The 13,436-nt window shown below is 42.5% G+C and overlaps 1 protein-coding gene and 1 pseudogene across 2 annotated transcripts in view; one reads left to right on the forward strand and one right to left on the reverse strand.

Annotated features, from left to right (window-relative positions):
- Positions 1-13,436, forward strand: part of Prdm10 (PR/SET domain 10) — a 150,386-nt gene that overhangs the window by 122,787 nt on the left and 14,163 nt on the right. For both annotated transcript variants that reach the window (XM_045145074.1, XM_045145075.1), the window contains 7 exons: positions 90-269; positions 1,525-1,635; positions 6,189-6,389; positions 9,075-9,218; positions 9,601-9,771; positions 11,454-11,594; positions 12,047-12,224. In XM_045145074.1, coding sequence (XP_045001009.1) covers positions 90-269; positions 1,525-1,635; positions 6,189-6,389; positions 9,075-9,218; positions 9,601-9,771; positions 11,454-11,594; positions 12,047-12,224 — 1,126 coding nt within the window. The remainder of the gene's footprint in view (positions 1-89; positions 270-1,524; positions 1,636-6,188; positions 6,390-9,074; positions 9,219-9,600; positions 9,772-11,453; positions 11,595-12,046; positions 12,225-13,436) is intronic.
- LOC101603383 lies at positions 2,896-3,664 on the reverse strand (annotated as a pseudogene).

Genomic DNA, 13,436 nt, shown 5'->3' on the forward strand with positions numbered 1-13,436 from the left:
CTAGCAAGTGAGATCAGTGAGCTGTGCAGTGACTTCTAATTTGTGGGGTTTTTTGTCCTACCCTGACCTCCTTTTCAAAACTTCTCTAGCGAAAAGACAAACTCCGAGAGCACATGCAAAGGATGCACAACCCTGAGAGGGAGGCCAGGAAAGCCGACCGCAGCAGCCGCTCCAAGACCTTCAAACCCCGTGTCACGTCCACTGACTACGACAGCTTCACATTCAAGTGCCGCTTGTGCATGATGGGCTTCCGGCGGCGAGGCATGCTGGTTAGTACCGGCCACATAAGCAGCTTTCTTTCTCTATACCCTCCTCCTTCTTGTCAGTGGTGATGATGGCTTACTAAGTTGGATTTGTGGATGAGTCAGTCAATGGCTAGGGAAAGAAACAGGAAAGCAGCTCCCTGTCGCCCTTGCCCTCCAATACCCATTTTCTCTCTTATTTTGGTGCTGATCTGGAACTCAGGGCCTTTTCCATGCTCACCGTGTATTCTACCACGGTGCTATAGCCATGGGCTTCTACTGCTTTTCACCACTAGTTTTAGTTTTCTTTATCTTGATCTCTTTCTATTTCCCTTCTCTCATTTCTGCCCCTGAAGGTGCTTTTCGGTGGGGTCTTTGCCTGCTACCCAAGTGTTGCCCAGTTTTTTAGTTAGAAAATAGCTAGGAGGAAACTTTGTCCAAAGCAGGGTATAGTCCCAGGTTAATAGAAACATTAGGACAGCCAGCTCACTGCTCTTAACTTTTCTGACTGTTACAGAACAGGTTTTTGTATTCAATTCAGTGTTCTCAGTAAGGCCAGGGCATTGAGGGCCAGACTTGTGTCAGGAGCATTCTTCAGAGAAATCCTTTTTAGTGTTATTTTCCATTTCCTAACAGTTTTTTTTTAATTATATTTATTTACTTGAGAGAGAGAATGAGTATAGTTGTGCCAGGGCTTCCTGCCACTGCAAATGAACTTCAGATGCATGTGCCACTTAGTGCATCTGGCTTTACATGGGTACTATTGAATCAGACTCAAGTCCTTAGGCTTTGCAGACAAGCTTCTTAACTGCTGAGCCATCTCTCCATCCATAGCAGTCATTCTCTTAAACTTTTTATTGACAGATTCCATAATTACAGACGATAAACCATAATCCCTCCCCTCCACCATTCTCCCCTTCATAAAGCCACCCTCCATCATATCCCTTCCCCCTCAATTATTCTCTCTTTAATTTTTATGTCATCATCTTTTCTTTCTATTATGAGAGTCTTGTTTAAGTTTTGCCAGGTACTGTTGGGTTCTAACAGCCATTTTTAATAATATTTTTATTTATTCAAGAGTGAATTCCAAATGCATGAACCAAGTATTTGCCAAGTAAATTACTGTTAACTCCTATCATTATCAGTGGCCCTTTGGTGTCTGATGATGGCAAAGGTCTTATGGTTCTAAGCATTTGTTGTAGAGAATTCCAACTTCTAGTTTGGTGATTCTTTTAGCTTCTAATTGTAATTCCCTCTTCCCCCATCTCTTTTCTCACTTTAGGTAAATCACTTATCAAAGAGACATCCGGACATGAAGATAGAAGAGGTGCCGGAGTTAACCCTACCCATTATAAAACCCAACCGGGACTACTTCTGTCAGTATTGTGATAAGGTAAAAGCCACACCTCCCTCCTGGTGTGAGCCTCTCTGAGGATGAAAGCCTATTAGAGTCTTGTCTTTTTGTCTCTCAGTAGTTTTCTATCCAGACAAGAAAGGCTAGAAAAGCAGCCTCATTTTAAGCCTTTTTTTTTTCACCCTGAAGATTTGTTGATTTTGTTTTCTTATGATTCCTTTGCTCTGTGACTTTTGTTACAAAGAAGAGATTACCAAAGGTCTAGCTTCTGAATTCATTTTAAATTTCTAAGCCCTAAAATGAGAATGAGTGCCTGTCGTCTGTGAAATGTGTGGTAGATTTGGGGCTTCTAGGAGACTAAGTGGGATGTGGAAAAGCTGTGTGCTGGGCATTCTTCCTGAGCTTATGTAGCTACAGAAAAGGCAAAAAGAGAATGAATATTCTGTTTGTTGTTCTTTATAAAATTGTCTCTTTAAACTGGGCATGGTGGTGGCGCACACCTTTAATCCCAGCAATTGGGAGGAAGAGGTAAGAGGATCACCTCATGGTTCAAGGCTACCCTGATACTTCAGAGTGAATTCCAGGTCAGCCTGGACTACAGTGAAACCCTACTTTGGAAAAAAAAAAAAAAAAAAAGATATAAACTAATAATTTAAATATTCTAAGAGGATAAGAATGGAGACAGTAAAGCTCAAGTAATACCTATTCTTTTTAACTTAAAACAGAATTGTGCACAAGCTGGAGATTACAAAAAATTTTGAGACTTTGTACAAGCATGGCTTTTTTTTTTTTTTTTTTTTTTTTGAGGCAGGGTCTCACTGTAGCCCAGGCTGACCTGGAATTCACTATGTAGTCTCAGGGTAGCCTCTAACTCACAGCAATCCTACTATCTCTGCCTCCCGAGTGCTGGGATTAAAGGCGTGTGCCACCATGCCTGGCTTCTTTTTCTTTTTACATGTTCATATTACATATGTTAAATCATATCGGGCATGCAACCTAAACTGCACACTACTTTTAGTGGAAAAAAGTTCAACATTGTGCAGTTTTCTGCCTCTTAATTTTAAAAAAGTGGCATCAATCCCTGCATTTGTATTTGAAACCAAGGATCTGAGAAACTTTATCAAAAAAGGTAATGAAGGCAAAAGTTGGCAGATATCCACCATCTTTTTCCTTTTAAAACAATGTGGATGAAAAGTAATTTCATGATTAAAAAATGAATCTTTTAAATAAATACTTTGTATCTAACATTTGCACTGGCTTATTTGATAAATCTTTAAGTAAGCAATGGGTTTACTACACTCCCTGTAGCCTCAAGCCACTGGCTTTTGATTCTGGAGTCCTTTCTCACTGGGTTTCATATACTGCCACTTGATACCCAGCATGCTGATTAGGCAGCATACTGCCATTCTGGCCTTGTGGTGTCTGCACTCCATAATTTTGTCCCATCCAAGGTGCGAAGACTGGGTCTGACTGAACCTTTGCTGGCTCCATGGCTAGCCATACATTCCATAGGCAGGGACTTGGCTAGTCTGCTGTAGATTTCCATGCCACTGACGCCACTGGCCATACGCTGGTGGGTATCCAATTTGATTCTGCTGCTGTTGCATGGGATTTATCATATTGAGAGTTTCTTTGCCACATAGCATTTCACAATATGACCTTCAATGGTAGTACCATTAACAGAAACAATTGCATGTGCTGTACTTTCATGGGAATTGAACCAAAAAAATGAACATCCTTTATTGGGGAAAACTCGAATTTCCATTATTTGTCCAAATGGTGAAAAAGTCTGGAGCATTAATTGTTCTGGCAGCCCAGAAGTCACACCACCACAGTATACAGTGCAATTGCTGGGACTCTACTGACTGACAACCTGCTTGGTATTGGACTCATATATGCTCTTTGGAGCTGGAGGCTTTCGGGTTGCCCAGTTAGTTCTGATTTGTCTTCCAACAAGCCACTGGCCACCCATCTGCTGAATAGCATTTTTGGCATCCCATTTGTTGAAAAAGGAGACAAAGCCATATCCCTTAGACTTTCCTATTGCCATGTCTTTTACCACTTGGGCCTCTGTTTCTTTTTTGTTTTGTTTTGTTTTGTTTTGTTTTGTTTTGTTTTGTTTTGTTTTGTTTTGTTTTGTTTTGTTTTCTGAGGCTGGGTCTCGCTCTAGCTCAGGCTGACCTGTAATGCACTATGTTGTCTCATGGTGGCCTAACATATATATGTGTGTATATATATTAAATTTATTAGAGACAGGGAGAGAGAGAGAGAATGGGCACACCAGGGCTTCTAGCCACTGCAAACAAACTCCAGACGCAGGCTCCACCTAGTGCATCTGCCTTATATGGAACCTAGAGAATCAAACCTGGATCCTTAGGCTTCGCAGACATGTGCCTTACCTGCTAAGCCATCTCTCCAGCCCAAGAATATTTTTTAAATTTTATTTATTTATTTATTTGAGAGAGAGAAAGAGGCAGCGAGAGAGAGAGAGAGAATGGGCGTGCCAGGGCCTTCAGCCACTGCAAACTAACTCCAGACGCATGTGCCTCCTTGTGCATCCATCTTATGTGGGTCCTGGAGAATTGAACCAGGATCCTTTGGCTTTGTAGGCAAATGCTTTAACCACTAAGCCATCTCTTCAGGCCCCAAGATTATTTTTATAGTTACTAATATTTATACAGAAACTTCACAGAAAATTGCCTAGCATATCTATATTATATTATTACTCTATATTATAGCCATATTACCTACATATAATATTGTAGTACTGGGGATTGAATCCAAGGCCTTGCATATCCTAGGCGAATGCATTTCCACTGAGCTATATACCCAGGCCTTTTTAAAAAAATAGGTGTTTTGGGCTGGAGAGATGGCTTAGCGGTTAAGCACTTGCCTGTGACGCTAAGGACCCCGGTTCGAGGCTTGGTTCCCCAGGTCCCACGTTAGCCAGATGCACAAGGGGGCGCACGCATCTGGAGTTCATTTGCAGAGGCTGGAAGCCCTGGCGCACCCATTCTCTCTCTCCCTCTATCTGTCTTTCTCTCTGTGTCTGTTGCTCTCAAATAAATAAATAAATAAATAATTTAAAAAATATATGAAAAAAAATAGGTGTTTGGCCGGGTGTGGTGGCGCACACCTTTAGACCCAGCACTTGGGAGGCAGAGGTAATTGGATTGCTGTGAGTTTGAGGCCATCCTGAGACTACATAGTGAATTCCAGGTCAGCCTGGGCTAGAATGAGACCCTACCTCGAAAAATCAAAAAAAAAAAAAAAAAAATAGGTGTTTGGAGCCAGGTGTGATGGCACACACCTTTAACCCCAGCACTCAGAAGACAGAGGTAGGAAGATCGCTGTGACTTTGAGGCCACCCTGAGAATACGTAGTGAGATCCAGGTCAGCCTGAGCTAGAGTGAGACCCTATCTTGAAAAACCAATAAATAAGGGTTTTGGATTGGAGAGATGGTTTAGCAGTTAAGGCACTTGCCTGCAAAGCATAAGGACTCATGTTCAACCCTCCAGGTCCCATGTAAGCCAGATGCAAATGTGCGAGGCCATACATGCACACTAGGTAGTGCACACATCTGGAGTTCAATTATAGTGGCTGGAGGCCCTGGCACACCAATTCTCTCTCTCTCTCTCTCTCTCTCTCTTTCACACACATACACTTAAGAAAAAAAGGTCAGTCTGGAGTTGGATGTAGTAGCACAGGCCTATAATCCTACCTACTTGGGGGACTCAGGCAGGAGGACTGTTAAGTTCAAGGACTGCCTGGGAAAATTAGTGAGATATATCTCAAATAAAAAGTAAAAAAGTAGAAAAAAAATAAGTAAAAAGTAGGCAGGAGAGATGGCTTAGCAATTAAGGTGCTTGCCTACAAAGCCAAAGAACTCAGGCTTGATTCCCCAAGACCCATGTAAGCCAGAGGCACAAGGTAGCACACCCATCTGAAGTTTGTTTGCAGTGGCTGGATTCCCTGGTGTGCCCATTATCTCTCTCTCTATCTGCCTCTTCCCCTCTCTCTCAAATAAGTAAATAAAATTTTGAAAAAAGTGGAAAAAAAAAAAGGTCAGTCTGTTGGGCTTACCTCAAAAAAAAAAAAAAAATAGGTTTTTGCTATGTATCTCAGGCTAACCCTGAACTCTCATTCACTTTGCTATCACCTTCTGAGAGCTGCAATTATAAGTGTGTACCACCACACCTAGCAACCCTTATCATTATAACTGGAACTCACTCTGTAGTCCCAGGTTGACTCACAGCAATCCTCCTACATCTGCCTCTAGAGTGTTGAGATTAGAGGTGTGCACCACCACGCCTGTCTTAGTCTTTGTTATTTTAAGACTTACTGTGTAGTTCAGGCTGGGCTTGAACCTGTTGTGTAGTCCAGAGTAGCCTTGAAATCAAGAATCTCTTGCTATTGCCTCCTGAGAACTGAGATTATCAGTGTATGCCACTACACCTGGCTTGTTAATATACTTTTATTTGGGGCTATGTCAACACTGTTTCTTATTTCCTTGGACTGAAAAATTTAAGTTTGCTTTAAACAAGAAAGTGGAAGTAGAACTCCTTTCATGGCAAAGTATTTGAACCTGTAGGTGTACAAGAGTGCCAGCAAGCGGAAAGCCCATATTCTGAAGAACCACCCAGGAGCTGAGCTTCCACCAAGCATTCGGAAACTTCGTCCTGCCGGCCCGGGAGAACCAGACCCCATGCTGAGCACCCATACCCAGCTAACAGGCACCATTGCCACCCCTCCTGTCTGCTGCCCACACTGCTCCAAGCAATACAGCAGTAAGGTATGGCACTGACTTCTGACTAAGTTGGATATCAAAACCTCTATGTGAGAAACACCATTTTTGATTGTTGTGCATTTATTTATCTACTTATCCATCTATCTATCTTCCTGTGGCAGTTTGATTCAGGTGTCCCCATAAACTTAGGTGTTCTGAATGCTAGGTTACCAGCTGATGGAGATTTGGGAATTAACATCTCCTGGAGGCAGTATATTGTTGGGGGCGGGCTTATGAGTATGACAGCCAGTATCCCCTTGCCAGTATTTGGCATACTCTCCTGTTGCTGTTGTCCACCTTCTGTTGGCCAGTGGGTGATATCCACCCTCTGCTCATGCCATCATTTTCCCCTGCCATTATGGATCTTCCCCTAGAGTCCGTAAGCTGAAATAAACCTTTTTTCCCACAACCTCCTCTTGGTTGGGTAATTTCTGCCAGCAGTGCAAACCTGACTGTAACACTGTCTGTCTGTCTGTCTTTCTATCTATCTATCTATCTATCTACCTGCAAGCAGAGAGGGGTAGAAGAGAGAGAGACTGGGCATGCTAGAGCCTCCAGCTGCTGCAAACACACTCCAGATACATATGCCACCTTGTGCATCTGGCTTTACATGGGTCCTGGGAAATAGAACGGGGGTTGTTAAAGTTTGCAGGCAAGTGCCTTAACTGCTGAGCTATCTCTCCAGTCTGCTTTTTGTTTTTTTAAACCGAGTCTCACTCTAGCCCACGCTGACCTAGAACTCACTCTGTAGCCCCAGGTTCTAGAAATATTGTAATAGAGGAGATGTTCTGTGTGGGTGCTTCTGAATTAGGGGTGGAAAGAAATTTTATCCTGTTGTCTGTAAGCAGGGCCACAGTAAAAAATGGGAAGAGACCAGACAAAAATGGCCTGGATATCTATGACCTCACAGTGCCTGACACTACCTACACAAGACCATCATAATAGGAGGAAAAGATGATGACATCAAAATACAAGAGAGACTGATTGAGAGGAGGAGGGGGATATGATGGAGAATAGAGTTTCAAAGGGGAAAGTGGTGGGGAGGGAGAGCATCACCATGGATATTGTTTACAATCATGGAAGTTGTTAAAAAAAAAAAAAAAAAAAAGAATGGGAGGAGAGCCAGGCATGGTGGCACATGCCTTTAATCCTAGCACTCAGGAGGCAGAGGTAGGAGGATCATTGTGAGTTTGAGGCCACCCTGAGACAACATAGTGAATTCCAGGTCAGCCTGGGCTAAAGTAAGACCCTACTTTGAAAAAAAAAAAGAAGAAGAAGAAGAGAGTGTTGTGGGCTCCTCTAAATTACTACTCTTTCCCCTAGTCTAGTACTTGACTGCTCTCCTTTCCCTCAGCCTGCTTAAGGCCTCATATTTGAACATTCTATGTTCAGTTTATATGCTGAGGCCTGTGGAAGGAACTAAGGTAATAGTTCTTATAAAAAGAGCCATTTTCTCTGGGGTGGGTGGGGAGAATGGGTGGATCATATGAACCCTTTGGGCACTGATTGATGGCGTAGAGTCACGCGTTTCTACTTTTTCTCCTCTTACTCTTCCCTCTTTTACACCCTTGTGCTGTTTTGGATGTACAGACACTTCCAGAGTGTGGTCAGTGTTGCTCTGATGTTTTAATTTTAATTGAAACAAGATATCTGTATGGGGTTTAAGTGATCTTTCTGCCTCAGCTTCAGAAGCCACCATGCCTGGCTGCTGGGTATTTATTTATTGAGGTAGTGACTTATTATGTAGTCCAGGCTGGCTTTTAACTCTGTCTTTCTTGCCTTAGTTTCTTGAGTGCTGGGATTACATATATGTCCTATTACATCCAGCTTGCTTTTTTTAATTTCAATTTTTTTTCTTCATTGTTTTGCTGCTTTGTTTTTTTGAAGCAGGGTCTCACTCTAGCCCAAGCTGACCTAGAAATCACTCTATAGCCCAGGGTGACCTCATACAGTGATCCTCCTACCTCAGCCTTTCAAGTGCTAGGATTAATGGTGTGTACTTTTACTTTTTTTCTTAGAAAGTATTTTTATATTTTGTTTATTTATTTATTAGAGAGAGAATATGAGAATCAGCATGCCAGGGCCTCTAGCTACTGCAAATGAAGTCCAGATATGTGTAACACTTTGTAATCTAGCTTTACATGGGTACCTGGGATTCAAACCTGGGTCATTAGGCTTTGCAGGTGCCTTAACTGCTGTGCAATTTCTCCAGCCCCCTTTTTACTTTCTGAAGGCATATGATAAGATACTTTGAGAACTTCTGGAGGGTTTACATATGAAAAAGTAATTAATTCTTGGGAGGGGGGAAGGAGAGATGGCTTAGCAGTTAAGGTGTTTGTCTGCAAAGCAAAGGACCCAGGTTCAACTCTCCAGGACCCACATAAGCCAGATGCACAAGGGGGCACATGCATCTGGAGTTTGTTTGCAGTGGCTGGAGGCCCTGGCATGCCCATTCTCTCTCTTTTTTTCTCTCTCTCTCTCTACCTACCTATTTCTATATATCTCTCTCTATCTCTCTCTCTCTCTTCCTCAAATAAATAAAAATAAAGTAATTAATTCCGGTAATTTGTTTTGTTTTTATTTTGTTGAGACATAATCTTGCTACATAGACCAGGCTGGCTGGCATCAAACTCACTCTCCTGACTCAGTTGAAGGAATTGTTTTTAATTTTTTTTCTCCTTAATTTTTCAGACCAAGATGGTCCAGCACATTCGAAAGAAACATCCAGAATATGCCCAGCTCTCCAGCACTATCCATACACCCTTGACAACAGCTGTGATCAGTGCCACCCCGGCAGTCTTAACAACAGATAGTGCCACTGGAGAAACTGTGGTGGTAAGTGGGTGACCAGGAAGAATATTTCATTCCCTTCAGAGTGCATCCTCTTTCTAAACACCAAAGCCATGCCAATCTTATTTAATTGGCTGCAGTTGGAGTCCTTATCCTTCAGTTGCTATATAAGGCATTGTTCTGTGACTGAGCAGCCAGGTCACTGTGGTCCAAAGCTCTCTGTTGAAAGAGGAGCAAGAAATTCTCCTTCACTGTGGTGATATCAGAACCTCCAGAGCTTCTCTACTAGATCAGAGACAGGCTCCCAGGGTTGGTTTGTAGTTCCATGATGTACCAGCACCAAACTTAATGAGTGCTGAAATTACTGCATACAGTGTGATGTTGCCAACTAACAGGTTCTGTGATTTTTTTTTTTTTTTTTTTTTAGACAACAGACTTGCTAACCCAAGCAATGACAGAACTGTCCCAGACTCTAACAACAGATTACCGAACGCCACAAGGTGACTACCAGAGGATTCAGTATATCCCTGTGTCGCAGTCTGCTTCTGGTCTCCAGCAGCCTCAGCATATACAGCTCCAAGTGGTTCAGGTGGCGCCGGTACTGTGACATTTATTTTTTATTCTTTTAGTAATGCCATATTGCCATTAGCTAAGATGGTAATGAGTCAACAAAAGCATCCTGGGCTCTACGTGAGGTATAGCTGCATGGAAGTTCTGAGTCTTGACACTAGTAAGACATCATTTTCAATGCCATCTCCCCTACCATGATGGCTCTGGACTCAGAAGTATACCAGATTTCCCCGTAATTTAGAGACCTAGGCCCCAGTGTCTACAGCCACCCAATGTGGTTCCTGTCCAGATCTCTTTCTGAGCTGCTTCTGAGTCTTGTCCTTTAATCTTGGTTGACTACTTCATAAGGAGTCAGTTTGCTAAATGCCTACCTGGGCATCAAATGATTTATTCCAGTGACAGGTAGTAAAGAGTAATTTTTATTCAGTCTTTACATCTGTTAGTTCCTTTTTTATGTAGAGGTATAAACTGCTCCTCTACCAGATAATGAATAACTCGTTCTTACATATTAGGGAGCTGAAAGAAGGATCTCTCCAGAACTGTTGTTTCACTTAGTTGTTCTCCAAGGAATTGTGTGCAAGACACATTTGTGCTTTGAAATAATTTGGTCTTGAAAGTCTAAAACCAATACAGTTTTAAATTTATAGAAATTGATAGTTACCACTGTCATTGGTTATTCTTTGCTTTTTGTGGTGTTGTTTATTTATTTATTTATTTATTTTTGTTTTTTCAAGGTAGGTTCTTACTTTAGCCCATGTTGACCTGGAATTCACTGTGTAATCTCAGGAGGGTCTCAAACTCATGGAGATCCTTCTACCTCTGCCTCCCAAATGCTGGAATTAAAGACATGCACCACCACTCCCTACTAGTTATTTATTTATTTTTCTCTTTTAAAATATATTTTATTTATTTGAGAGAGAGAAAGAGGCTGAGAGAGACAGGGAGAAAATGGGCATACCAGGGCCTCCAACAACTACAAACAAACTCCAGATGCATATGCCCCTTTGTGCATCTGGCTTACGTGGGTCCTGGAATATGGAACCAGGATCATTTGGCTTTTCAAGCAAATGCCTTATCCACTAAGCCATCTCTCCAGTCCTATTTATTTATTTTTGAGACAAGCATTGCTACAAAGCCTTGGCTTGCCTCCAATTCATCCAATCCTCCTATCTCAGCCTCCCAAGTGATATTATTTATTTACTTACTTACTTACTTTATTTTATTTATTTGTAAGGAGAGAGAAAGGAAAAAAAATGTGGGCATCCCAGGACTTCTAGTCATTACAAACAAACTCCAAATGCATGGGCTACTTTGTACATCTGACTTTATGTGGATTCTAGGTTGTTAGGCTTTATAGGCAAGCAACTTAACTGCTGAGCCATCTCTTCAGCCCAGGTATTACTCTTTTTTTTTTTTTCTTTTTAACTTTTTATTTGTTTATTTGAGAGAGATAAAGAGGCAGAGAGGGAGAGAGAATGGGCACACAAGGGCCTCCAGCCATTGCAAACAAACTCCAGAATCATGCATCATCTTGTGCATCTGGCTTATGTGGGTCCCAGGGAACTGAATGTGGGTCCTTAGGTTTTTTCAGGAAAGTACCTCAACCTCTAAGCATCTCTTCAGCCCTTCAGTGAACTTTTTGTCCAAAAAGATTTCCTTTGATCTCAATCAATATGCATTTGGTTTGCAGCCTGTCTTGTGTTTCTCCAGGCCACTTCCCCACACCAGTCTCAGCAGTCCACTGTGGATGTTGGCCAACTCCATGATCCTCAGACCTTCACGCAGCATGCCATTCAGGTGCAACACATCCAGGTCACGGAGCCCACCACTGCAGCCCCATCATCTGCCCAGGTACACTTCTCCATTAACTATGTAGGCTTCAAGGCCATGAGTTAATAAATATCAAAGAATGTATTATTGGGCTGGAGAAATGGCTTAGCGGTTAAGCGCTTGCCTGTGAAGCCTAAGGATACTGGTTTGAGGCTCTATTCACCAGGACCCACATTAGCCAGATGCACAAGGGGGCACACGCGTCTGGAGTTCGTTTGCAGTGGCTAGAGGCCCTGGCGTGCCCATTCTCCCCCCCCCCCCCGCATTTCTCTCTCTGACTGTCGCTCTCAAATAAATAAAAAATGAATTTAAAAAAGTTTAAAAAAATGTATTATCTTCTACAACTAGTATGGTATTATTATATTGGGACCTTGATTTGTGTCTTGCCTTTCTCTCTACTTTTTGTATTGTTATTGTAGACAAGCTTGCATTAAGTTACTAGCTTTCTCCTTTTGTTTTCTCTTTCTCCCTAGGTAGCTGGGCAGCCATTAAGCCCCTCTGCTCAGCAGGCACAACAGGGGCTCAGCCCCTCCCATATGCAAGGCAGTTCTTCCACCCCAACGCAGGCTGTGCAGCAGCCCCAGCAGCAGCAGAATTCCTCTGTACAACACACATACCTCCCCAATGCCTGGAATTCCTTCCGTGGTTATTGTAAGAAAAAAGGGTCATGGGGGGGGGAGGGTCTCTAGTCATGTGCCTTAATTTCATCAACTTTAGAATAGATTTTTAGACTGAAGTGTCAGCCATTTTTAGTAATGGTGTTTGTAAGCCGGACAACTCTGGCTGGAGAGCTTATACTCTGAACTATCCCACGTGCTCTCTAATGGAAGTGATCATCATCTGGTAGAAGAGGCAGATGTGTGACTGCATGTGAGATTCATGCTTTGGAAGCATGAGCAGGTTGGCTGCTAGAGGTCTAAGTTTGTAGAAATCTGTTGGTGTGGCATAATGTTTCCTCGGAGATGTGAACAAATGTCTCATCCACCAAGATGGGGCACCAGTAACAGACCAAAGAAATAGTTCCCCCAAGTAAGGCTTGGTGAATCAATGAGTTTACTGGGGCAGGGATTATTTACAGTGGTGTGGGTAACAAAGGCATTTTTATCACCACAGCATGAGTGAGGATTTACAAAAGCTGCATCCCTAGAGCCCCTGCCAGCCTATAGCTCCAGTTTCCTCTCCCCACTGATTGGTCCCTATTTTTTAACCTTGAAGTAGAATCTGGTGAATCTTGTAATTTTTGAGCTTCCTGAATCATGTAAATGTCATGACTTCGAGCCTAGTAAGTTTTTTTAACTTGTTGAGTCTTGTGAGCTTCCCCTTTCCCGCCAAGAGGGCATTCCAGTTTGGAAAACCTTGGGTATGAGCTGGAAAGTATGAGACCTTTATCACTACAACAACATGGGAAGGATTAGGAATCCAGGTATTAGGCCTTGGTGGTAGGAAGTCTGAGAACTAGAGGTTGAGAAGGAAGGAAGGCGTGTGGATCATCTATCAGTGTTTATTTTGGGACCCATCCAGTTTCTGGTCAGGGAAAGACTCTCTTACTCATGGTGAATACCAATAACATCCTGGAAAATAGACTGGTATTTATTTATTTAACTTATTTATTTGAGGGAGAGAGAGATTGGGCATGCCAGGCCTCTAGCCATTGCAAATGAACTCCAGACACATATACCACCATGTGCATCTGTCACACATGGGTCCTGGAGAATTAAACCTGGGTCCTTTAGCTTTGAAGACAAGTGCATTAACTGCTAAGCCATTTCTCCAGTCCTAGACTGGTATTTATGTTCATTTTAATTCCCATGAAAGAAAATGAGTGATGGAGCCACCCATGGTAGTAATAGCATGAGCTAGCAT

This window comes from Jaculus jaculus, chromosome 3, assembly GCF_020740685.1.
Source record: "Jaculus jaculus isolate mJacJac1 chromosome 3, mJacJac1.mat.Y.cur, whole genome shotgun sequence".
Taxonomy (NCBI): Eukaryota; Metazoa; Chordata; class Mammalia; order Rodentia; family Dipodidae; genus Jaculus; species Jaculus jaculus.